Here is a 26,515-nt window from a genome sequence, read left to right on the forward strand (position 1 = left end):
CTCTGAACAACTGTGATGTGTCATCTTAAGGCGACAGCAAGTGGCAAAATGGCCGCCCACTAAGATGGATAATAATGGCTGGATTTTGCTTTATAACTCATATTCCAAAAATGGAATATTAATCATAATGTCATGTTTAGACTAGTGAGGTCACTTATAACATATTATTGTCAAGAAATGTTAAAGGTTGACTCCCCTTTAAGACATTGTCCATAGGTTTAAATATGAATATGGTTCTTTTTCTATTTGTGCCCTATGAATGACTGGCAGCTGACTAGGATTGTTAGGATAGGGTCATTCTGACTCTAATCAGAAAAAGTACAGAAAATTATGGGATGGGTAACAAGACAAGGAGGCCCCAAGCTGCTCTGGCCACCAGATGTCACTAGTGAGCCTTCCAAGCAAGGCAGATCCATCACGTTTGTTTATGAGCACAGCCTAAGCAGAAAAGCAGCACACCCACAGCCACACAGACACAGACACAGACACGCAGGCGACATGACACCTGCTCTGCGGCCTTCATCTGGTAGCGGCCACAGCATGCACCCTGAAGAATGAGATCATCTTAAGGAGGCGTGGGGGAGGCAGGCATGTGGGTCTCCACTCCTGCAACAGCGGACCTGAGTTGCAGTCCAGCAAGAGCCAAGGACTCAGCACTCCTTAACACGGTGCACTTGTCACTTCCTTATTGGTGGTTATACACACACTAAAGTACACAACTATCCTGTATGGCTTCAGGAGCACTTCTCGGCTTTCCTCTGGTTATTTACATTACTGAGTGAGAGAAGTGTGCATAGGCCACATTAAGTATTCCGCAAAGGAAGAACTCCAGATCCACATGATAGACAAGGACACATGTGACTAGGAAAAATAGTCAGTGAGGGTGAAATGACCCTTGCAAGAGAGATTTGAAGTGCCGCCACACTTCTGGAAGGTCCAAGTCGCAATTTCATGAACACCAGCTCCTTACAGAGACTGCAGCAGACAAGCTGGAGGCAAGCCAGCCAGGGAAGGAGGGAGTGAGAGAGCCAAAGATACAGTAGATAGAGGACAGAAGAGTGAGAATGAAAAGGGAGAGTGTAAGCACCTGCCACTGGCATTCTTAGTGACAACCATTAAAGACCCTGGAAAGTGAATTCAGGGTTGTTTCTAAATAGCCTATTTTATACAAGTTTGAAGGTAATCATGAACAAAGTTGTCCTGATTTTAGAAGCATGGCTAGGCTAAAACAGGGCAAAGTGACACACCACGGGCATGGCAAGCGTTGCCCCTCCTCGCTACCATCTTTAGTGGTTATCTGCAAAATGCATTTAGCTAGCTCGCTACCCCCAAACAGCCTCTTCCCTTTGAATAGTTCGCCGCCGTCACGTGCCCGTTCTAGAGTGCCTTGTTGTAGCTGTGAGTCCATGTATGTCACACAGAGAAAAGCCAAAGAGTGAAGAAACAGGATGTATATTTTTAAATCCGACTTGACCGTTAGCATGTGGCTTTGGGCTAGCGCATTAGTGTCCAACCCATGGCCCGGGGGGCATTTGCAGCCTGTAGCATATAGTAAAAATGACATTTTTGACACTTATCATCAAGGCTCGATTTAAAAAAAAAAAAAAAAAAAAAAAAGTAGAAATGGGCAGAGTGAGAATTGAGTGTTCTTGAAAAAAAAAAAATATGGGCCACTACTAATAATAAATTGGTCTGTAGAGCTTTTATGTACCAGCATGACAACAATAATAACACTCTTTCAACACTGTAGTGAATAAAGATCATTCAATTTTAGAATCAAAAACTGTTTCTTCCGCTTTCTGCTCACTACAGGTGTAGGTCTACTCTAATAGGATTCGCCAAAGCCACCCCAAAATCTTGAAAATCCTAAAAAATGTTTGCTTTTTCATCTTGAACAGAAAGCTGTTATCTTGCAGTTTAACAAACAAATATAAACCATATATAATTGCTTGTTTGGACACCCCTGGGCTAGCGTGTAGTTTCTTGTTGTCAACTGAGACAAAAGCAGAAGAGTGTGGAGTGGGAATTTCAATTTTAATGTTATTAGGTTTGACATCACAGCCAACAATGCTTTACTGCGCCTCGTTGTTGTGGAGTGGAAAAGCACCACGACAACCTGGTGGGATATATTCCAGCTAATCAGAGGATTTAAGCAAAAAACTTTTGTGGCTCAACCACATACTTTTTTTGTAGGCCTAAGACAAAGTAGAAGCCAGTATTTTCTCAACAGTTGACAGTTGAGCGGGATACGGTTTCAGCACATTCATCCCAGTTTGAGAGCAGAGGGAACGACTTGATTTTCCCCCCCCCCCCCCCCCCAATTTTGAAGAGGACATACATTTCAGGAACTTTAAGTGGGTCTGATCCCCTCAAATAAAACAAGTATAGTAAAATAGTATCAGAAAAACACAAACATATGAGGGAGGTTCACTTTATGCTATATCCATTTTGTCACAACACGATTGAAACAGGCAGGCACGACCAAATCCTCTTATCCGATTTGAGGCCATTAATCATTTCTGCCTGGTGATGTAATTTTGGAAAACAAGTCATTCCTCAGTAACAGGTAGGCCAGCGTGCTTGATGGGATTGGTGGATATACAGCAAGCCCGTTGTTGGACTTTATACGTCTAATACTGTTATTGCACGACTGTAAAACCACCCTTGCTTACTAGAAGTGATTTGCTGTGCGCTCATCTACACTATGAACCATAACACAAACGATCACGCCCATTCCATCGTGTTTTATCCTCAGCACACAAGCATTGAAACATTCACAAACACTTTGTTTACATATGAGTTCAAACATACAGAAACAAGGGAAATCAATCATGCTGAAACACATGACTTAATTTGCTTTTCATTAACTTTGACGTGCAAACACCTGACATTCTCTCCCATGAAAGGTGATCCACTCCTTTGGCATTGAACCAGCAGGTGCATTACACGGCCTCATTCATTTGTAATGGTGTCTTTCTGTTACACAGGTAAACATTGCCTCATATTTGTCACTTGCCTTGCATGGTCCTCAAATGTTATAGAAAAAAAAAATACTTTTTGCACAACATAAGGACCTATGCTAACTTCCACTGAGCTGAGTGACGTTATGAGCCATTAATGATGATGGAAGAGCAACCTCAGCTTTGCCTCAGTTAAACTGGAGTGAACTTTGAACCCCCTTGGAAGGAAATGAAAGCTGCTACTTCATTATAGTGTTCTGGGTTGGGCTATGACAGATAAGGACCCTTATGGTTATGTGTACAAGTTACATATTCACAGAGGTGATTAAAAAAAGAACAAGCATGAAAGGTGTATAAGTTTGTGCTTGAACCCTTTTTAAAATCTGCTGTAAAATAATGTCAACGCTAGGTGACATGTTCAGTAACTTCTACATAGTATTACGGGTCTTTACATGCGGTCATTCATTCAAGCATACTCCAACTTTATCTGGTGACAGAGTTAGGCCTTCATGTCATCACCTATTGGCATTTCATAATATTCAGTGACCAAAAAAACTGTACAAAAACAAATCAAATGTGCTCAAGATTATGCAGGTTGGGGGAAAAAAAAAATAGTACAGATAAAAGTGGGAACCAACCACTGTGTATCCTCTGTGAAGAGATGCAGATTTCTTTGCATAAAGAGTTTGTTATAGGTATAAACTGGTTCTCCTGACATCTCCCTTCTCTCAACCTCCTCCTTATCCTCTCCCATTGGAGCAGGCCCGAGACAGGTGGCTGCTGGGAGACGGGAGTGCAGCCAAGCATCAGCAATCATGCTACCAGATACTCCCTTCGCACTAACTGCATAATTAGATCTGAAAATGTGCCATAGACAGCAATACATGCATCAAATACACTCAGTGAGATGTACAGTCACATGCACGTGCATCTCATAAAGTATGACAATTTGCCCTGTGTCCCAAGTTAGGGATAGCTCATTTTAGAAAGCACTGATATAAACATGCTAATGAAATTAATGGACTGTAATTTGATATTTGTAAATTGTAACAACAAGGAGATAAAACAAAACACGTGGGGCGAGAGATTCAGCTCTAAATAAATATAGTAGACGCAAAACTGTTAAGGAGTTCCCTTCGGATGACGCCCATGTGTATATACTGTACACACTAGCTAGCCTGCTGTGGATGTATTGTAGACAGGAAGGATGTCTATGGCTACTGGCTAAGATGCAGCGAAACGCAGAAAATGGGGAGTGACGCATTGCAGGTACAAACAAACCAATCACAGAGCGCCATTTCTTTCAGCTGGGGCGTGTGCCTCATCACAGAGAAGCAGTGTGTACACATACGCTATAAACTAGACCTTCGTCAATTCAACTATATTATTCCTCTCATCAGAGTCCGAACCCCTCACAGAAGACAAACATATGAGTACAATAGTATTTTGTAAATTATCGTATGTATTTTTTCGCTTCAAAAAGCCTCAAATGTGTGATTCTTGTCATAGAAAAAAATGGCAGTGAGCGGAAGGATATTGAAAAGAGGCGGAGTTTCAGATAACGGTTAAAGGCGAGCCCAGTTGCAGTCCGCTACGGTGCGCTCATCATTCAGGCTGGCAGTGTGGCGAGGTTACGCGCTTGCATAGGCGTGCAGAGGATTTTTGTTGTCAACGAGCAGCTCCATCTACGTCGAAATGGTAAGAGAGAAACAACATCACTCGTCTTCTTTTTCGAGTTCCGTGCTGTGACGTAAGGGGATTTAAATGCTCATCATCTGGAGGCGAAACCATCCTTTACGATGCTCCCTAAATGCCGCAGTGTTACACACGGCTTGATTGGCGCTAATTATTTGGCACAATCTGATTCCATAAATTGATAACCACGGCTGCGTGTGGGTCAAAATGAAATTATCAAATATACCCGCATCTGTCGTTCACTTACTGTAAACGCTACGTCACTGTTGGACAATTAACTGTATAATGCACAGTTACAACTATTATGTAAAATCTCATTAAATCGCCTTCGTGCTGCAGGTTGTAATGATTGCTATTCCGTTACTTAGCAGCACGTGACAAGTATTATAATGCACGACGTTTCTGCTCTCGAGAGACGCCTTAGCTCGTCCAAGCTACCGTTAGGTTGCCGCCTAATTACAAGGAAACGTTATGAATTTTGTGTGCGTGCGCGCGCACGTGTGTGCGGCCATGTTCTGGTTTTGAAAAAGCCTCATTTGAAATGGATGTCATGCGGAGGGGGTTTCACGAGGTGGGGGGGGAGGGCCTGCTCTGCGCTTCTTACTCAGATCAATTTTAATAAATTAATATTGCTACTTTTCTTCCTACAAATCTTTGGGCCAATCTTTAGTTGAGTAGTTTATGATGCATATTTGTCATTTTTGAATTGTCTTCTTTCCAGGCTGATCAGCTTACAGAAGAGCAGATTGCTGGTAAGCCATTACATTTTTATTTTTTACTTTTTAGGTGCTTTCCTCACATTTTCCAAAAAGGCCTGCAGTGATCCTTATGTCGCTTGGAGATTATTTCTATACATTCCTTTTTTAAGGTGACCTAATTCTTTTTAGATGGGGAATGAATGAAAGCGTTGACAATGAAGGATTCCCCCAATGGAACATGTAGCATTATCTATCATCTAATATGATGTAATATGTCAGCGCAGTGTATGCAGTGAGCATGATGTCCTTTGCTCAGGGCGTGTCCTCCATAGAATGAAGACTCGTAGTACTTGGAACTTAAATGTGTTTATACATTAATGTGGCAATTTATCTGATGTGAGTCAGTTTACATCTGGTTTCAGTGGTAATTGATGCACAAGTTAATTACGTTCTTTCCAGTGTCAAGAGTTGTTTCATTTAGATTTAATTTGAAGCTGCTTGAAACTAAGCACTGTTACCATGGCAACAGCGGCTTGCAGAGTTTTCACCTGGAGCAGTCGGACTAAATCGTACCGTTCTTTCTCTGAAGAACAAGTTGGCCTTTTGCTTGTTGATCCTGCAAATAGTTGGCGAGATTGTTGTATGCCAAACATGGGTCTCGTACTTGAAATGTCATCATTCTTCGTCCCTCATGGCGCCGTTAAATAATGTAGATGGTTGTTGGCCCGCTACCTGCCCTTCTGTTTGCTGGAACGGTTTTTGTTGAGTTAGAAAGCGTTGACTATGGAGTATCAAAACACTGCGTTGATACTGGAAACATAAGTGACATAATCCCTCTATGGTCTTCTTCAGAATTCAAGGAGGCGTTTTCACTTTTTGACAAGGATGGAGATGGCACCATCACCACCAAAGAGCTGGGCACAGTCATGCGCTCTCTTGGGCAGAACCCCACAGAGGCGGAGTTGCAGGACATGATCAATGAGGTGGATGCTGATGGTGAGTGGTTTTAAAAAAAAAATAAATAAATAAAAAAATCTCTCTGAGGCAACTCTGGGTCCTTTCCTTAACATACTTTTGCTTTTCAGGAAACGGTACGATAGATTTCCCCGAATTCCTGACAATGATGGCCAGAAAAATGAAGGATACAGACAGTGAGGAGGAGATCAGAGAAGCTTTCCGTGTCTTTGACAAGGTAAACAAACGACACATGACTGACATGAATACAAAAAAGTTAAAATATTGCTGTAATGTTCAGGATGGGAACGGCTACATCAGTGCTGCTGAGCTCCGTCACGTGATGACAAACCTCGGCGAGAAGTTAACTGATGAAGAAGTAGATGAGATGATCAGAGAAGCAGACATTGATGGCGACGGTCAGGTCAACTATGAAGGTTGGTATCTGCTGTGAGATTTATAATTGATTTTTCACAAACTGTTAAACGCTTACATTATTTTTTTTTCCCTTCCTACAGAGTTCGTACAAATGATGACGGCGAAGTGAGGGCCTTGTACAGATTTCATATATAAATAATTTGCCTTTTTTTTTTCTTTGTGTAATTTATCTGTAAAATCTTATTAACCCCCCTGCGTCCCTGCCCCTACTGCTGTCCAAAGGAACTGCATGTAAACTGCATAGGCTCTTGTCCCCATGTCCCTTTTTTTTTTTTCTTTCTTTTTTTTTTTTCTTTTGCTGTCATGGTGTTTGAGTGACGAACGGTCATCCAACCAGATGCCTGCGGAGGCCCTTGGGAGCCGGAGGAGCGACTCCTCTGTATTGTGCTCGGGGCCTTTTCTGGCAAGGCGACATTGGAAACCTGTCAGCTGGTTGTCACTTGGCAACACCGTTGGCATGGAAACAATGTAGAGGAGTTGAAACTCTGCATGGACTATGGACAAAGTATATATGGGAAATCTCTCAGCATTGCACTACTGCAAAAAAATGACACGGGTGTATCTCCTAGGTACTCGTACAAACTTTTTGTATCTGCTGTTCTATATACCAGAAAATGACTAATCTTACCATGCTTTTTAATGTCTCATTTTTTTCTTTTCTTTTCTTTTTTTTTTTTTTTAAGTGGCCTCTGGCCATGCCTCAAATAATCCATTCCAAGTTGTATATTTGTTTTACAATAAAATTTACAATCTACCCGGGTTTGAAAATTGGTCTTGTTTTCCTGATTATCGACATTTTTTTAATTACCGTTTTTGTATTGAGGGCTGCATGTGCCGTTTTGGCGTAACCCTCCCTCACTGCTTGAGTATACAACGTATTTGAAACGGGTGTTTCTTGTCATTTCCCAAGAGCATCAGCCAATGCCTCTTAAACGCAAGACTATTGAGATGAAATCTGTTACTCAAGTAAAAGCAGAGTGGGGTGAAAGGATTTTACTTTGGAATTGTGCACAACAGTACTTAAGAGCAGATTAATCAGGTGTCGTCGCTGACCACAAGCTTTGTGTTGCCTGCTCCTGTTGGCGTAGCACAATGTCAAAGCTACGTGCCACATGTCTTACTTGGCCCATTCGCAAGGTGCTGGGGATGGAGCTAGCATACATCAGAAAATGGTGTAACTAAAGGTGTACCTTGTTTTGATTTTTCTTCAAGTTTTCTAGTTGAGTTTGTTACAGTAGCTTGCAGAGATACTAAGTTTATTTTGACAAAATAAAGCTCTATTGTGGACCACTGCCTCCTGTGGGTTTTGTTTACTTCCTGTAAGTTCAGTTGTGACCCAATTGTGTGGTATTGCCAAAGTAACAGCAAAAAACAAACTTTTTTTACTGTACTTAAACTTGTATTGGGGGTGACTGCAATCACAGTACAGTGCATTATTGTGATACATATCTCTAAACCAGTGTTACTTTAACATAAAAATACTCGTACTTGCTCATTTATATTCATACTTGTAAATGTTTCTGTTCTGTGGTGGACAATATCCATAAACTTAAAAAAAAAAAGTATGTACTAATATTTTTCCAAATGTACCTGTGAAACATCACAGTATGTATTTTAAAAAAAAAAAATTGTCCACCTGCCTGCAATTGTGTCTTCCCCAGTCAAACTTGCCCCCCGTTAGGTCTAAATTTATCTCTCCACCAAGTGAGCCAGCTTGTTGAAAAATTGATTTGGCGTGGACTCGCTGCTATAGTAACACTCACAGTTTTAAAAGGTGCTAAGGTGTCACTGGATTTCCGGTCAGCCAGATAGTGAACAGCGCTGAAATGAGTACAGCGCAGCATGACGCCTCATGGAAAAACAAGATGTCTGCAAGTGGTAGTAACAGAGCAGATAAGGTAAAGTTCTCATTAGTATGTGATTTCAAATATGCAGTCATGTTTTTGCATTTCTTTACAGTTGCCATAGCAAAGTTACCACAGCGAAGACAATTGTTTCTTTACCTGACAAACAATGTTGTAGTAACAAATAAACTTATAATAATAAGACAATTTAACAATATTATGTACTTTGAATCAAATCTTTAATACATCACTGATTGAGTGACAGCCTATAGTTTCACTTATTTTCAAAACAGAATTTTTCACATGTACCGGTATTGTTTAGGACCCTCCAACACCAGGCCTGTATCACATCCGAGACTTCATCGAGGAAGCTGACCTGAACCCTGTGAAGAAGACCTACGGCTTTAAAAGCACTGACCGCAACCGTCAGCCTATGGGGTTGCAAACAGGGAGCATGTTGCTACCTGGAGCATATGACTTTCCTGACTCCACCCAGGAAGTGCTGATGCACCAGGCATCCTCCTCTTTCAAAACATGTCCACGCTCAGATATTGTCACTCTGGGAATTAGGGACAAGGTTGGGTACTTTATAGCTAAAAAAAAAAAATACACATAGTAGCTGATGTACTCTTTGCTCGTAAAACCGAACAATTAAGGCAAATAATAAGTTGTAAAGAACAGGACATTGAATTGTGTATGCTACGTAATTGTGTAGATTCTAACACAACCTGCTAGCGGATGTTAACGCCCTTACAAGTTTTAATATTTCTGGATATTCATGAATCCTTCTGCTTCAACTGCCCTCAACTCAGAAACTCGGGGAACAAAATAAGTTCCCAGTTGTCCAGTGGAAAATACGACATGAGGGGGTGTTCACGTGCAATTTTCGACTCGACATGTGGTAGTTGCCATAATTACAATAGCACATGAAGGCAGCATAAGACCTGATGTAAGTAAAACAAGTCAGGCCTGCCTTCTAGTGGTGAATGGTGATATTGCAACTTAAAACTATAGCACACCCCTGCTGCATACTTGCGTCTTGCCCGGCACTCGTATTATTCGAAAATTCACAGATTCTCATCTGTATTTATTATTTGGGTCTATTTTATGGAAAACATAATGAAAGTATCAGCATATTTGGAAGATTTTTTTAGTGTTTGTAAAAGTAAAAAGATATATTTTTTTATTTTATTTATTCATTTTTAAAACTGACAGTGTGTAATATTTAGCGCCATCTAGTGGCGAACTAATAATTAATTAAATTTAAAAACCCACTACTGTTTTCAATAATGTGCCAAAAAAAAAACGTGTTCTATCACATCACTCTACTTTTTAAAAAAAAATTAATTAATTTATTTATTTATTTTTATCATAGGTCTTCACACCGGCTGCCAAGTCGCCGAGTTGCTCGCCGAGATGCTTGTTCGATCACGCGTATAAGAATTGGTGATAGGCTTGTGAAGGGTGGTCCCTCTGAGCCACCGTTGTTTGCGTGCTTCGGAATTATGCGATTTGGCTACATTCTGTTATAGAGCGACATCTTGTGGTCACTTATTACACACTGCAGCCCGTGGGCCGCCGGTTGACCATCACTGATTTGCAGCCTTGAAATCAGCTAAAAACGCACTAAAAAAAAAGCTTTTGGTATCATAATTGCTATTGTAACATTGGTATAGGTATTTACTTTATTGTGTTGCCATTTTGTAGGACATTAACACTTCACCATGCGATTACAATGTGACAGTGAAACCGGTGGAGAAGATGCCCTGCAAGTAAGCATACAAACTTGAATCTGTTTTTTTTTTCTCCTAACTTCTCCTTCCCGCTCTCATTTCCTTTTCAAAGGTGAAAGGGCAATCCCCACTGCGTTCTTTCGTTTTCTCTTTACTTTTTGTCCATCACATATTTTTTCTTTTTCGACAGCTCCATCTTTCATTGTCTTCTTCTGCAGGCATGCTATGTTCAGGTCAAGCGTGCAAAGGATCACCTTTCCACCTGTAAGTATCTGATCGCCAAGATTCCTTATTCAGACCACTCAGTCTTTCCAGCTCCTACAAAAAGCCTTTGTTACAAACCATTTTCAATAGGTTTTGATTACAAGTTGTGCTCTGCCGTAATGTGTTTCTGGTATATGTCGCACATGAGCGGCTTATGACAACCCCAAGAGCCAAAGAAAACCGATCCCCCATTTGAAGGTGCGTGAGGGTCAGCATAGGCTCATATTGCAGAGCGTTGCGGCCTTAGCCGTGTCTCCATGCTGGTAGCTGATGGATATTTGAGACCTGTTGGCAGCTGCCAAGTGTTGACACAGAAGGAAAGGCGCAAAGAAATCCCGAGGGTGTTATTACTGCAAAGTTGGGAGCAGTTTTCTACTGTTAGTGGTGTCACGGTGACTCCGAGACATGTTAATTGTCAAAGGTTAAGCTCATTACACAAATCCTGCGGCAAATGTACTCAACAGTTGAATGGTGCACACATCGGATAACAGCATTGTCATCTTGTTGATTATTGGAACAAAAATGTGAAAAAGTACAAATACGCTATTGTACAACATAAGCCTTCTTAACCAGGGGGAGAAAGAGACTTGGCAACATCCACAAAGTGGGACTGGTGTCTTGGTCAGCACTGACTGTCACTGTTCTTTACCAATGGTGTTATCACGCCAAAGCTTGTGTCTCTGCACTTTCGACTCTTCAATCTCCATGACATTTGTGCGATATGCGTCAGATGGACACTTGTGCCATCTGTAACACCTCGCCATGTATTTTGGATCGGTCCAGCAAAAACGTAATAGTTAAGAATATGAAAATATTAATGGAAATATGGTTTAGTTTATAAAAAAAAAACTAATAAGCAAAACATTTTGTGTGATTGCCTCAGAAGGAAGGCCCTGCTCCGGGTGTGTACAATCTTTCAAGCAAACCTGCAAATGGTGTCACTTCTTGTTTCAAATCCAAATTACCACGACTTCACAGTGTAAACTCAGTAAGTAAATATTTATACTTAATTACTTCCTGGCGACTTCCTGAATATAACTGTATAGTTGTTTTATTTGAAGAGCTGGTTCACTGAAATGCAAAGTTTTAAAGGGATTAGATAACGGAGTATTAGTAGCAGCACTATATGACAGAATGCACACGTCTAAGAATATGAAAAAAGTTTTTAGTTTGTTTATCGAACATATAAACATAACATATAAACATAAACAAACAGTAAATAAAAAATTCAAGAAAGAAGAAGAAAAACTCATAGCAATCGTTGTAATAGTGATGGTTTACATGTCCAAAGGAGTAGGAAGAAGTTAAAAACTTATCTAGTCCTACCCCTTATTATTTGTATCTTTTAACTTATTTCATTATTAATACAGTAAATTAATACATTACAATAAAAGAAAATGTGTAATCCTGCTCGTGTAGACAATTTCACTTTAACATACGTACATTTGTCAGTAGCGTATGTGCATGAAGTTGTTAGGCGTACACAATAATAATACATCCTCATACTCGCATATACAATTTTCATTACACTCATAATGGTACATCGAATAAAGGAATTCCATTTCTGCAATTGGACTAGCTCATGTCTGATTTAAATAATGCTCTTGAACTTTACTTTTAAACATTTTTTTAAACTCAACAATTGACTTGCATCTTTTCAAGTCATTACCAAAATTATTCCACAAATTCACACCTGTTACACCTTTTGCTTAATATTTGTTCTTATTAAGCGTGTGTGAACATTAGCAATAAACCATGAACAGTATGTGCATGGCTGTGACAAGGTTATTTATTAAAGTTAACAAAAATAAATAAATAATAAATAAAATTAAAGTGTAATTCAACCTTAAACATTTCTTGACAATAGTATGTTATATGTGAACTCAGTAGTCTAAACATGAAATTCTGATTAATATTACATTTGTGGAATAAGTTATGAAGGAAAATCCAGCCATTTTTACTCATCTCAGGGAGCGGCCATTTTGCCACTTGCTGTAGACTGAAGATGACATCAATGTTGCTCAGGTAGCAACCAATCACAGATCAGAAAACAGGTGAGCTGTGATTGGTCGGTCAGCAAGTTGCAAAATGGCCGCCCCGAGATGGATAAAAACGGCTGGATTTTGCTTCATAACTCCTATTCCACTAACACAATATTAACCAGAATACCATATTTAGACCAGCGGGACTGCATGGAACATATTATTGCCAAAACAAAAATAATTTTTTTTGGGTTGACTTCCCATTTTAAAATACAATAAAATAAAATCATAATATAACAAAAATGACCTTTGATTTCATCTCTGTACATTAATATTATTCAGTGGATAAATTAGTGAAGGTTGGGGTAAAAAAAAAAAAAAAAAGCGCAATGATGAGACATTGGGTATCATTGCTTGTGTGAATGTTGCTGTTATCCAATCCAGGGGACGCCAGGGCCAGGCACATACGAACCTCACTGGAAGTCAGGTGACCACCTGAGCATGAAGACGACAGTGGATCCGCCATTCAGCTTCCTCTTCCGTGGCACTCCTTAGTCTAACAAGTTACTTAAACGTTATCCCATGCCAGTTTGCTGTCTTCAACCAGTAATAAATGTAAACTGAATTTATCAAACCTGCAGTCTTACAATACTTGGACTAATGTTTATCTACATGGATTTTCTGGTCTGCCAAGAGCATAATAAGCTGCCTTTGAAATCACTTTAGCGATGGCATCCAGGAAAGCAGAACGATCTTATCTGCGACAAAGGGTACTTTATTCCACTTAACTACATGTTCCCGGTGTTGCTCTCACCCTTCATGTCTCCTATGCGCTGCTCTCACTTCTCTCTCTTCCTCGCTGTTGTTGGCAGTCGGGCAGCTATGCCTTCCTACTATCTCTGCCCTGCGATGCACTCAGAAGGAGGAATGCTGCTCAGCCATGCGTCACATGCACATAGCTTAGTGTGGCATGCTGCTCCCTCAGATAACACATTCAGTATTATGAGCCAAGGCAGTGGCACACAATAAAACAGCTATTCTTATCGCTACCTACTCTGCATACCCTCCTTTCTCTCTGCAAACCCAACACAGCCGATAATATTGGGAAATAAAGAATGTGGGGATGGTAGGAGGTAATAGTGACTTTCATTACTGGGCAACAGGGAGTAATAATGGTCTGAATATGAAGAACATGCTCTTTTTTTTTTAAATTCATAGATGTGGGACTACATGCTTTTTCAGATACTATAATATACAATAAATTTCCACCAAATTTCATCGCTACAGTCAATCTATAATCTACAATCAAGTCAAGTCAGTCCTATTATCGATTAGATGTGGATACCAATAAGAACGAAAAAAAAAAAACATTTGCGGGACCCGGAAAAGCCAGAAACAATATTTCGTGTTTCCGCACGGACATTCATTCCTGACGGATGCAGAGCGGAGCTAATGGCGACTTAAACATGGAAATGTGACGCGCCTGATGGCGAGCCGACCTGCTTGAGGATGCCCATTGCTGGAAGTAACAACACAACTTCAAATAACTTTAAAATTATTGTGGGAAATTAACGAAAAAGAAGGTGCTATGGACGAGGCACGGGCCCTGTAAAGTTGAAACGACGTAGGTCGCGTACAACGTAACTCGAGAACTCCCTGTATAAAGGAATTTAACAGTTACATTTCCTTTTAATGTGTGTCTTTTATGAATCGCTATGACCAATATTTGCTCCTCCACCTTTGTGCCCCTCGGTTGCGCTTTGCCGTCGACGGGTGCGAGTGTGTAGTGTGTCTCAGTTAATTAATGAATGATCTGAAGTATGATAACAAGATTCAGTGTAAACTGTTCATCTTCACATCTTACAACTTTCCATGTACTATATAGTGGGCAGATGTCAACTAGTGCACTGCTTTGCCTAGCTACAGGTATGTTAGCTAGTTAGACTTCATTAGCTTGTTAGCTAGACTAGCTTACTGCCCATGTACTAGTAGGCATATGTTCTTTGTCATCAATAGTAAGACAAATGTCGTTGGAGTTTAAGGCGGAATCATGACCGCTACGAGAAGACTTAACATGAGGATGTGACACAGTGGTATCACCAAAGTGTTTTATTTGGGATGGCTGCCTGTCACACAAGCAGTGCGGCACATTAGCACGTCCATGTCTACGCTGGCATTTGAATCCCGACCACTGTGTTTCACATTTGTGAACACGTAAGAGGAAGACTGAAATGAGGACGGGGCATGCGTGTCATTGTGCTTGTGAACCATGAGCAGCCATTCTTCCCGTGTAGGCCAAGCCCTCGGTAATCTGCCTCTTGCAACCTTTGGAGCCTTTCCTGCCTTCTTATCTGAGTCATCTCGGCAGTCCACTGCTGATCTCTGACATATGCTTCATAGTGACAACTTAACACCCTCCATCTTTTGTAGGAGCGGCCACCCACCTGCTTCTACACTGTCAATCAAGCTTGCTTCTTATTCATAGACATATGTACTGTACTTGACAAGTACGAATATTGTTTTTAAATGAATTGGCTGGCATTCAGTTTAAGGTATATTACATATGGTACACATTTTGGTAGTCACATTCTGTACATAAATACGAGTGCAGTAATATCTATCTATCTATCTATCTATCTATCTATCTATCTATCTATCTATCTATCTATCTATCTATCTATCTATCTATCTATCTATCTATCTATCTATCTATCTATCTATCTATCTATCTATCTATCTATCTATCTATCTATCTATCTATCTATCTATCCTGTTTCACCTATAAACAATGGTGGCACATTAAATAAAACACATGTTTCAAAGTGTGCTTTCTTTTTATAGCAGTAGAAGTAGCCCTGCAATGACTGAACTGAGTGAAAATCGAGTCATCATTGAACACACCAATGACTCTAAATCTTTGGACATAACAAATGGCTTAGGGTTTCCTTTTGGCTACCCACATATGCCCATGCTATCCATAAGGGTTAGCAAAACATCCACATAGACAAAACAGTGACCTGAATACCAGATCACATACACGTCACAATGTGGCCCCGACTTTTATTGCAGTCAATTGTTATTTAAGCCAGTGTGGCTACTGGCTACTGACGGTCACGAGTGTTGAGTTACTTCATATACTACTGTACATGATCTGAAGTGTCCTTTCCAATAAGGAAATAATGATCTATGTTGAGCACATTTGGAAACATAGCTAAAACTGGGCATCATCAATATACATACAAAGCTAAACAAATTGAATTTGAAATCATTGCAGTTAATGAGTGTCTGCAATCTGAAGCCCACGGACATCACCGCATTTTGATTTTCCTCCATAAAGATGCATTTGCAAGGCGAATAGCCTATATGTATGTATGACATTTTAATGTAACAGAACAAAATTTTTTCCCCCACCAGTTTTTATGTCTTTACCAGGGGTATGCAACCTTATTAAATCAAATACTGCTTTATAAAAAGGCAAATTCTAATTTAACACAAATGAGTTAGCATGTTAGTGTCACCCTCTGACTACTGTTTCTATTTCTCACATGGCCCCGTCAAAAAATTAAGTGTCCACTGCTGCGCTAAATAAGTGAACCAGAAGGAAACTACGCTAAACAAGACCGTCCCAAGGAATGAGCCCTGAGGTATCCCATAATTAAGATGAGCTAATGGGAAAGCCCCACATTACACAAATCATAGGAGGGCGACATTTGGTGTTATGAAGCATTTTCGTGACATGAGGGAAATGGAAGAAAATTCCTAAAATAAACTGACACCGTGGAGGAGGTGACACAGTAGCATTCACAAACTTTGCCAACAAAGGCACACAATATGAAAACACGCCAATAATGGTGGGCATCCATCCATCCATTTTCTATCACGTTTATCCTCATTTGCTTCACAGATGAGCTGGCGCGCGTTCCATCTGATTTTGGTTTGGAGTACACCCTGGACTGGTTCTGACAATCTCAGATAATGGTTGCTATCTATAGTACAGATGAAGTATCATTTTAATTACTGTCAGGTTTACCTGTTTGACATTTATTAAACACAACAAAAAGTAGAGAAGACACTCAGTTCAAAGCTCGCAAGGAGAGAGGAGAGGAACTGACTTATACAATTTACTATTGCACTCTCTGAAAAAAAATCCCCTCCTCACTCTCTTTTTATTTGGTTTTCACACCCCTAGTTAAATAGGTGTTCCAACCCTAATAATGCAAATGCAAAACATAGTTGGAACACAGTGTACTTGTTTGTCTATGTGTGTGTGCATATGAGTGGAAGATTGCTGAGAATGGCGGTGTGTGGTGTAAGTTTGGAATCATTTCTTTTAAAGAAAACAGGTGGCCTCAGCAGACTGGCTCTAACCATTCTGCTACTTTAGATGTTCTTGTGCTTCTTGAGTCATCTTCTGTTAAGATAACATATAGATACACTATGTGAATGTGAGTGTGGAGCAGAGCAAAGCATTCTTCATTGCAAACAGCAAATGCATGATAACTTATATTTACAATTATTCCTACAATTACAATGAGTACTTTCCTTTTCATCTTTGATAGTTTGATTCAGTAATTAACAGGGCTAATTTTACCATTTGTAAAATTACACATTAGTCTTATAACAGTGACTGTCAAGGGACATTAAAAACATTCAGGTCAAATAATCATATTTAATACAAATGTGGTTGTATTATGCATCCCATGTCCATATGCACACAGATTTCTGGAAAGCGTCGAAAGCCAGAACATCTGCATTGTTGAAATATTGATGCCACACTATTGCATTTCCAAGAAATTAATTACAATAATGAAAAGTGTTCTATTCATAACAAAATAAAAAACATCTTTTTTTATGTATAGCTCATCTGAGATGGACTGACACAAAGTGGAAAAGCGTGCTGTGGTCTGATGAGTCCACATTTCAAATTGCTTTTGGAAATCATGGACGTTGTGCCCTCTGGACATCAAGAACGTTATCAGTATAAATTTCAGTCGTCAGACACAAAAGGAACATACAGTTTTTGGAGCCACATATGCTGCCATCCAAGCAATATAGATGATTAGATATGCTCTGATCATTGAACTCAGGTGTAGTGGTACATAAGTTCTGCACTTCTCTGTGTGTGAGAGCTTGAATAGCTGCATTTGCCCGTTGTCATTCTGAGCGGCTTAACAGTGGGCTGCTTCCTCCATTAATCTGTCTCCTTTTACAAGGGCTGTCAAGAAAGTGTGTGCGCGCATACCCACTATAATACGTGCATGCTCTCTGTGTCACTGTGTGTGCGCCTGCATGTCCATGTCCGTGCATGCGTGCGCACAACTTGTAATATTTCACTCCTTTACCCACAGGGATGGACTGTTCATCTCCCAAAGCCCCAGTGTGGGTGTCACGCAGTGCTAATGAGAGGAAGGCTGGAAACAAGGGAGAGCTGGCTGGCGAGCGATGAAGGAAAAAGTAAAAATAGATTTTTTGCAGACAGCAGGAAAAGAAGTGATAGTGATCGATAAAGGTTGCATCATCAGAAGTACTGATAACTGAGTTTTTTTGTTTTTTGTTTTTTTGCTGGTAGAGTGTGGGTGGTTATGTTTTTTTTTTTTTTTAAGGTCATAACACAAAGGGAAGATAATAGTTTTAGGAAATTCTGCCCTTCGGACAATCAATCGACAGCCATCGATTGCTGCATCGTTCCTCACGCGCTAACAGCGGGCAATCAAATCAAACACACACCGACAAGCCTGTAAAATCACAACACACATCACATTCTTGCCGTTTGTATGTGCGCGTGTGAGCGTGTTGTTAAGAGGACCAGATATCTCTCCGCTTTCCCCAGTAACTCAAACAAGGGGGTGGTTGCTAGGCAACCAAGCCACATCACATCAGGCTAGCCTGGAGAGTGGCGAGAGAGGGAGGTGGGGGACGTTCAGAGGCAGAAAAGTGTGCTGGCAGTGTTACATAAGCCAGTAGGCAAGTCCCAGTGTTCACATTAATGCGGTTAGACACTCGGAGGGGAAGTGATGCCCATTAGTCACAACTGACAAGGCAGGTGAAGGCGCAGCATCCGGCAGTGATTTTAAAAGCTGTTATTATTTATAATGGGGAGGATTAAGATGGGATGTGAAGCCCTCCGTAAAAAAAAAAAGAAAAAGAAAAAAAAAGTAGATTCTGAAGGAGATATTACTTACCATTTACCACATCTCCATAATTGGTGACCCCGACGTAATTAACTCATTCACTCCTAGGCGTTTTCACTGTTTTATTGTTTTTTGACTGATTTTGCAATGCCCACAGGATATTGTGTTCTATTGCTATAAAAATATGGAACCTACCAAAAGAAAGATTAGTCTCTTCTTTCATCAGAAAAAAGGTTTATATATTTTTTTTTATCTGTTTTTGTTTTGCAGCAATTAGCATTAGAATATAGCTAATGTTTCATCATTATTCACAAACCTGTTGAGAACACTGGGAAAAAGAGCTTGTTGCAACATGGCCCGTGCTGCTCTCTTATACTCTGTTGCCACCTGCTGGTCGTTTTTTGTAATAACTACCATTGCTTTAAGCAACCTTTTCAGGTCTGAAGCTGCATCAAAGCCTTCTGTATGCTCAAGCATTAAAAAAAAAACAACAACAACAACAACAACAACAACAACAACGTATAAAAACGTTTTTTTGGGAGTGAATGAGTTAATAATGACAAATCTCAATGTCGGGCAACTCTAACCAAAAATGTGCCCTTTATTTCACACAAACATACATAAATTGCACATATATGTACAGTACACATGCTTTAATGACGTGTTGATAACTGTATGGGCCTGCTGAAAAATATGAGGATGAATGTGTGCACGTATGAAAGATACATCAATCAACATAAACATCAGTACATTAGAGACTAAAATAAAGACGAAGGTGAGGTGCTGTCGTGCCAGCCAACCTATACAAAATTGATATCTACTGTATGTACAATAAGTACACAACCACATCACACATTCTGCCACCACATGTAGTGCATGTATGAGCTCAAATAGCGAGTTCCTAGAATTAATATAATCCCTGTTCATTCTTTTGGGTAAATTAATTTAAAATCCAAACTAACTGAAAGCAAAACCTTCTTCACGTACATTTACTGTAAAGTCAAATAAATATTTAGGGATCACGAATAAACTAGGGATCTCAGGTGAATCGTAATTAAACACATGACTTCAATAGTTAACTCGTGATTAATCACAAATTGTATATCGGTTCTAAATGTACAATAAAATATATATTTTTTATATTCATAAGAGTAATGAAAATAGTCTTAATACTCTTAACATAAAAGTGAAAAAAAATGTTAAATTAAATCAATAGAAATATGTCAGCATCTTTTAGTCAATACAGTAATTTCATAATTCATAACATTGAGTTCAAATAAATAAGAGATACTGTACTGTAAAAAACGAGTGTGAGATTTGTGTTGTCATTTTTCTGCCACTAGATGGCATAATTCAATTTGTAAGACGGTGACATCTCAGTGCATTTTTCTTTTCATATTAAGAGCTATCTAATCTTTAACATGAAGTCACTTGTGAAATTCTGCACGTTTTTGAAATTGTAAAATACGACTTGACCCCAGTCCCCACAAATATATGGATTATTATTAAATTTACTACTGCAAATTTTGACATGGACGTGTCTGCTACATTGCGACTGGAATTCCCCCTGTACAGGCTTTCCAAGTAAGGGGTGGCCATTAATCGGGCGTTTAAAAAAAATAGTGGTGTTAAAGGAACTTTAAATTAACTTAAAATTAACACACTAATTTTGACACTCCTAGAATACACATGGCGCCTATCTCTTATGCTTTGGTCTAACAATCTCAACAACCCTGAGCCACAACCATATGACTAGGTTTGAACCAGTGTCCAATCTGTTTGACCCAAACCTACAATCCAGTGCAGGCTCCTCATAGCTCCCTGGGGATGATGGTGAAAGGTCGGATGGGACAGGACGCTTCCAGCTCCAGAGCAGTCAGAAAGCAGTCGGGGGCCTGAGTGGATCCCAGAGACTGCAGCGCCTCTCCCAGTCCACTCCACGCTTTATGGGACGTGCTGTGGACCTGAACTGCATCGCGCAGGACCTTCTCCCCGAGGTTTGCGCGCCCTGTCTTCACCAGCAGCCGACCCTGCACAAATCATTGGAAAAATGATATCAGTGGTCTTTCACTTGTATAGCAGTTTTCCATCTACAAGGTACATGAAGGGCCGGATTGAACCAACAACCCCAGGTTGGGAGACACAAAACATATAGCCAAAACATAATCACTGCCCTTTAACGTGTTACACACACACAGACAGACAGATGAATTGTTATGCAGCCTCTGCTCACAAGCTCCAGACTAATTGGGATGAATTGCACGTAACTGTCTCGGAGCTCAGATGAAACTTTCAATGAGAGCGTGCACACTCACTGTGTCTACCTTCAGTTGCTCTTTTCCTTGCTGCTACTGAGAGGAAAAACTGTTTCCAGTTTTTCAGCCGATTGCGACGATCTGGCGCAGCTTTGTGTCTCATTAAATCGCAAATGAAAAATAAAGTGAGCCACGCTGAGTTTTAGCTTTAGCATTGTCTTTCAGTTCCTCTTTCACATTATATTTGGAAATGCTGCCAATAATACACATAATTCAGCAGATTTCTGTTCTTGGAGGGAATAAAAAGAAAACAAAATTCTACAAACTGACATACCTAGTAGCATTTTGCCATGGAATAAATTATTGAAGAAATTCGTTCTTATTACTATAAATTAGTTTAAAATGCGAAATTTGTGCCCCGAGTAGGTGTCGAACTTTCCGTATAGTTGCACTTTACATACACAGACTAATAGTAATCCATCTGGTTTGACAGAATGCATTCAGTTACTGAGATCCAAACTTTGAAACAGGCAGTGAAAAAGTATTTGCCCGTACCTACATTTATCACACTGAAATGTTTCGGGTCATCAATCCAATTTTAATATCTCACAAAGACAACCCAAGAAATTTATTTATTAAAGTGAAAAAAAAAATCGAAACCTATTTGGACATATTTAAAAAAGCAATCTGGGTACACAAGTATAGATCAGTTCCCAGGAGAAATCAACGAATCAATCAATGTCTTCTACAGCTCTTGATGAATACAGACAACTAAATACTGAATAATGAATATTATGGATGCCAATCATATTGACAGGGAAGGACCTTTAGAAATATTCAAGGCCGTGGATGAACGAATGTTTAGCAAACTTAATCGAGAAAACTTTTGGCTGCTATACCACATTGACTGGGTCACTTTCTGAAGTCAAGGGTCGTGATGTTGAAATCTTTATATTGTGAAGTTAGCAATTCAATGCTAACCTCCAGTCTCTTCCACAACCATCTTATTTTCAGACTCTGGGACTCGCACAGATGTATGAAGTCACTTTGTTGTCCGGACATTTCATTTTATCACAGCAACAACATCAGACAGATGAGTCCTTTTTAAACTTGCAAATTGGAAGACGAGCTGTCAAAAACATAATTGGCAGCAATAACAACTGGACACTGTAGAAGATTTCCCAGATCATCTTTGCTCGCTTGGGCACCCACGAGACACCTGTCACTTCGCTGGTTGTCCATCTTATTGAATCCTTTTCAGAAGGTAATAACCACTTTAGACTGGAAAACCCCCACAAGACTTGTCGTTTGGGACTTGGTCTGACCCAGTTGTTAAACAATCCCATTTAGGTTTGTGGTTCAGATCCTTACCATTGCCATTCCCCTGCTTCATAACTGACTGTTCGAGCTAGCCTTCTGTCTCATCCATGGAAACTAGAAAAATTAGCTATTTTCTACTTCACAAACACAAAAATATGAAACAACAAACATTCACGGTCAAGTACGACTATACTTAATCAGAGTGGAGAAACAAGTGAAAGGAAATCCATAGTGGAAGGGGAGAGAGGGCGGAGTTGAGCATGTGCACGTGGCAAACAAGGAATAGCTAAAGTTAGCTAAACGTGAATAATGAAAAGGGCAGACGACTGCCAAACAAGTGCATGAGCCGTACATAGAAACAAAGACCACAGCCCGAGTGTTTGTGCCCCTGGTTCATTTTTTTTTCTCTCTGAATCTCTTCCACTGCCTCCTCTTTGCTTATCAGAAGGCTTACTCAATAGAATATATTTCCCGGGTTGCTAGGCAATCCCATAAAATGGCAAGAAGTGTTATAAATAATGGATTCGCATGATCCAATCAGCTGACAACCACCCCCAAGCGCAGAGAGAGGAGCGAAAGATGGGAGCATTTGATAATTGGGGGGGAAAAAAATAATTCAATGAGCACAAGTGCCCATCCTTGAGATTTTGCATGCATGTGTATGATTGTGCTTCTGTTGGAGAGGAAGCAAAGTAGAGCGTGTGTGGTTGACTCAGAGCAGGTGCCACTATGCACACATGGAAATGAAATGTGGAGGATGTTGGGAGTGGGTCAGCTTCATTCCATACCAGTACGAGTTGTAGGGTTAGGCTATACCATTACAACATTCTACAGACGTCAACAAGGTGTGGACACGAATGAATAAAAGCATGCTAATTGAATATTTGCGTTATTTTACTCGTCCGTGGGCTCTTGCTGTAAGGACTTGAACTAAAACTCTTAAACTAACCAGGCGCATGCACACACAGCAGCCAAACACTTTTTTTTCCCTCACAGCCACACCCTCATCGATCCAAAAATACCAGCAACTGACCAGTGATGTGAGTCATCGTCTGATCACAGCAGAAACGTGTGGTCATGCCTCCTAAGCGAGGTTGAAAAGTAACTTAACATTTTAAAATATCTATAGAATGTTTCTTGTCATTTATTTCTCTATTATTTTTGTGCTTGTTCTTTACAGTGTTAGAATTTCATCTGCAATTATTTTAGGCTTATTACTTTGAATGTTGAATGATAAAAGTTTGCCTCTTCCTACTGCTTTTCAGACTAGCAGCATATGTTGTTTTCATTTGAGATATAGTGCCGAGGTTTGTTGATTTTGGTTTTATTTAGATTTTAGTTGTAATGTTTTGCTTGTGGGCGGCACGGTGGTTGACTGGTTAGCATGTCCGCCTCCCAGTGCTGAGGACGCAAGATCGAGTCCAGACTTCGGCCACTAGTCTGAGACTAGAGTCTCTAGGTTAAGAAAATGGAGGGATGGAATTTTTCCTTGTGTCCCTGTTGTCATTTATCTGTCTCGTCAAGTTGTATCATGTCCACTTGTACTTGTCAACATGGTCACTTGTGCTATCCAATCAGCTCCCTCAGCCACTTGTGTCTTATCCAGGTGTCTCTCGTTGCCTCATCAGTATTGTTATATATAGCCAAGTACCTTGTTTCCTTTTGTTATTTTTTTAACTACTTCCCTGCCTAGTTTCGTGCGCTTCTCTGCTATTGGTCCTCATCCACACCAGAACTTGACCATTTATATTGTAGATTTTTGTTTTGTTTGAGATTTTTCGGTTCTTGTTTGATGACTGCACGTTCGAAATAAACTTTAATTGGTCAATCAATCAAAAAATCTTTCCTCTCATATCCATTTCTTATAAAGAGGAAGGTGTGAGATGGATGATGCCCAACAAAATAGAAATCTGTTTCTTTTCCCACATGGATTTATCATATTTGAAGGAATTAAACACCATTTAAAAAAAAATGCTAACACTGAAGATAATCAAGGGAAAACATTTCTAGTAAGTGTACACAATCATCATATATTTTGATATGTTTGTTGAGAGCAAACCAACAGTGATATCTGATCTTTGAAAACAACCTTTTTGCACGTAAGGCCCTCAATTTGTAATAACCTTCTGTCCAGACACTGGAAATACACCTTGCTTGATTAAAATCTGACTTCTCAAGGGAGCCCAGTTAGATATCTCATAATTGGGTATAACAATTGCCTCATTCCTGTTCAAAATGGTAAAACAATCAAGAGCTCACTGAAATTAAAAGCATCTGTATTAAAGTACTTCAAAATGCTGCATAGTCATTCTTCTTTATGAGAGGTCTTCTGATGCGTTTGATAAAAATGACATATATTCGAGGTAAAATGCATCTAATGGGGTATATGCCACGGAAGAGGCGGGACGTTATTTTGCACATCAGTTTGGTTCCGGTCCGGGTTGCGAACGCGCAACCGAGGGGCACAAAGTCGGAAGCACAAGTATTTTGACGCAGCCACCTCGCAAACCGAACCGGAACCAAACTGATGTGCAAAATCACGTCCCGCCTCTTCCGTGGTGTGTACACCATTAGCTCCTATAGTGAAAGTCAGGGGTGGTCAGAAAATTCAACAAAATCCATCAGATTCACTGACTTGAAATTTCAGAAAGCCTTTTCTATTTTTTTCTTTTTTCTTTTTTTTTTTTTTTTTTAGCTAAAATTCAATTACAGTACCTCAGTATAGGTCCCAGCTCTATAATTTGTTGGAAAGAATTTGTCCACCCAAAACCTACAATGATTTTGCTTAACTCATTCACTGCCTTTGACAAGTATACTTGTCAATTGTATTTTTTAGAGCGGTGCTAAATGGGGGCGAATCTGAGCATGCTCCACTGTAAATATCAAACTTGGAAACAACTTTACTGATGCCCAACCACCGGTAGATGACATCATTGCCCCATTTTATAGGAAATAAACACAGTTTCAGAGTCCATGGGAGAAATGGCTGTATTTTGGCAAACCTACATTTTTCTGCTGTCAATTATAAAAGAACGGGACGGGACAAAAAGTAGGGAGTCTATTCTGTTATTTGGTAGATTCGGTTTATATATAATTATTGAATGTAATATCACGTGAGTATTGGAAATGTAAAAATTTTCTATAATGACTGGCAGTGAATGAAGATGAAAAGGAAAATACAAAAAAACTCAAATTCCACTACCCACAAATCATGTTAGCTTCATTGCGAAAGCAACATTATGTATCTTATTTTCTTTCTGTCCCTAATAACCCAGAGGTGGAAAAATATGGATGGCATTCAAGGAAAGCACAGAACAGAATGTACTTTTGTTGCCTAATAGCTCAAGAACATCAACCACGAATAATCAGAATTCCCCTCAAGGCAGAGCCGAATAAATGGGCCATTGGCACATAAAGTGTCAGCGGCACATACAGTATAAAAATACATGCAGGGAGCCTGAGCCGCTGAGAAAACCTGCCACTGCGGCTTGTATTCTTGCAGGCTGATGCAAGCCAGAAACATGGGAAGATCTCCAAGTGAAATGTCCCACACGCTGTCCCACTTAGCAGCCAAAAAGCAAGGATGCATCCGTTCAGCACACTCATCCATTCGGATGTCTAGGATCTAATCCAAAATATGAAGGGATTCATTGTAGTAGCTCTTTTGTTTTATTAGTGCCCACGACAACATGCGACGACTAAATCCACACACACACACACACATTCACAAAGAGCACATCTGCCCTGTGAGAGTTACAGAGTGGGACACTGCCAGCTGGCTTTGTTTCAATGTTTCACCTCTGGGGATTGGCTTTAGCACAGGCCAAATATGGAAGAGACGCGACTACACAAATGCACTTCCACGTTCACATGCGCACGCACACGCATCAAAGTGTGCAATCAGAGCAAACACACTAGCCTTATGTGGTCACAAGAAAGCCCGTGCTTAAGTTAAAGAGGTATCAGCCAACACATCTATGGTAACTATGGTGACAACTGGCATGCGTGTGTGGGTGAATGTGTCGAGTGGGCACGAGTCTTTGGATTTCAGGAACATCCCTTGCCAGTTCCTTCGGCAGTATAGCTGAGAGAGTTCAAAGTTCACAGGGGCAGTGGTTAATCCGTGGATCATTTGGAAGGCAGACGGGGAAAGAGACCGTTGGGGAGTGGGAGGGAAAGGATTTTTATGGAGTGGAAGTGTGTTTGGATGAGAGAGAAAAACAGAAAGGAAAGAGATTGTC

At 40.1% G+C, this 26,515-nt stretch overlaps 3 protein-coding genes across 8 annotated transcripts in view; 2 read left to right on the forward strand and 1 right to left on the reverse strand.

The window, feature by feature from the left end:
- The first annotated feature begins 4,508 nt into the window (after positions 1-4,508).
- On the forward strand, positions 4,509-8,032 carry calm2a (calmodulin 2a (phosphorylase kinase, delta)). The gene is made up of 6 exons (XM_077495336.1): positions 4,509-4,658; positions 5,377-5,407; positions 6,206-6,349; positions 6,439-6,545; positions 6,609-6,744; positions 6,826-8,032. Exons 1-6 carry the CDS (start codon positions 4,656-4,658, stop codon positions 6,852-6,854), a joined length of 450 nt encoding a protein of 149 aa, XP_077351462.1. The 5' UTR covers positions 4,509-4,655; the 3' UTR covers positions 6,855-8,032.
- A 539-nt stretch (positions 8,033-8,571) lies between these two features.
- Positions 8,572-13,123, forward strand: stpg4 (sperm-tail PG-rich repeat containing 4). Its single transcript, XM_077496097.1, has 6 exons — positions 8,572-8,643; positions 8,912-9,166; positions 10,297-10,361; positions 10,541-10,586; positions 11,470-11,574; positions 13,013-13,123. The coding sequence occupies exons 1-6, from the start codon at positions 8,572-8,574 to the stop codon at positions 13,121-13,123; spliced, it is 654 nt and encodes a 217-aa protein (XP_077352223.1).
- Positions 13,124-19,282: 6,159 nt separating this feature from the next.
- Positions 19,283-26,515, reverse strand: part of ttc7a (tetratricopeptide repeat domain 7A) — a 43,798-nt gene continuing 36,565 nt past the window's right edge. For 5 of the 6 annotated variants that reach the window (XM_077495179.1, XM_077495178.1, XM_077495181.1 and 2 more), the window contains one exon: positions 19,283-20,729. In XM_077495179.1, the coding sequence (XP_077351305.1) occupies positions 20,511-20,729 (219 nt within the window). In that variant the 3' untranslated portion in view covers positions 19,283-20,510. The remainder of the gene's footprint in view (positions 20,730-26,515) is intronic. The other variant, XR_013278392.1, reaches the window with a different exon arrangement.

The sequence above is a fragment of the Festucalex cinctus genome, chromosome 14, assembly GCF_051991245.1.
Source record: "Festucalex cinctus isolate MCC-2025b chromosome 14, RoL_Fcin_1.0, whole genome shotgun sequence".
Lineage (NCBI taxonomy): Eukaryota > Metazoa > Chordata > Actinopteri > Syngnathiformes > Syngnathidae > Festucalex > Festucalex cinctus.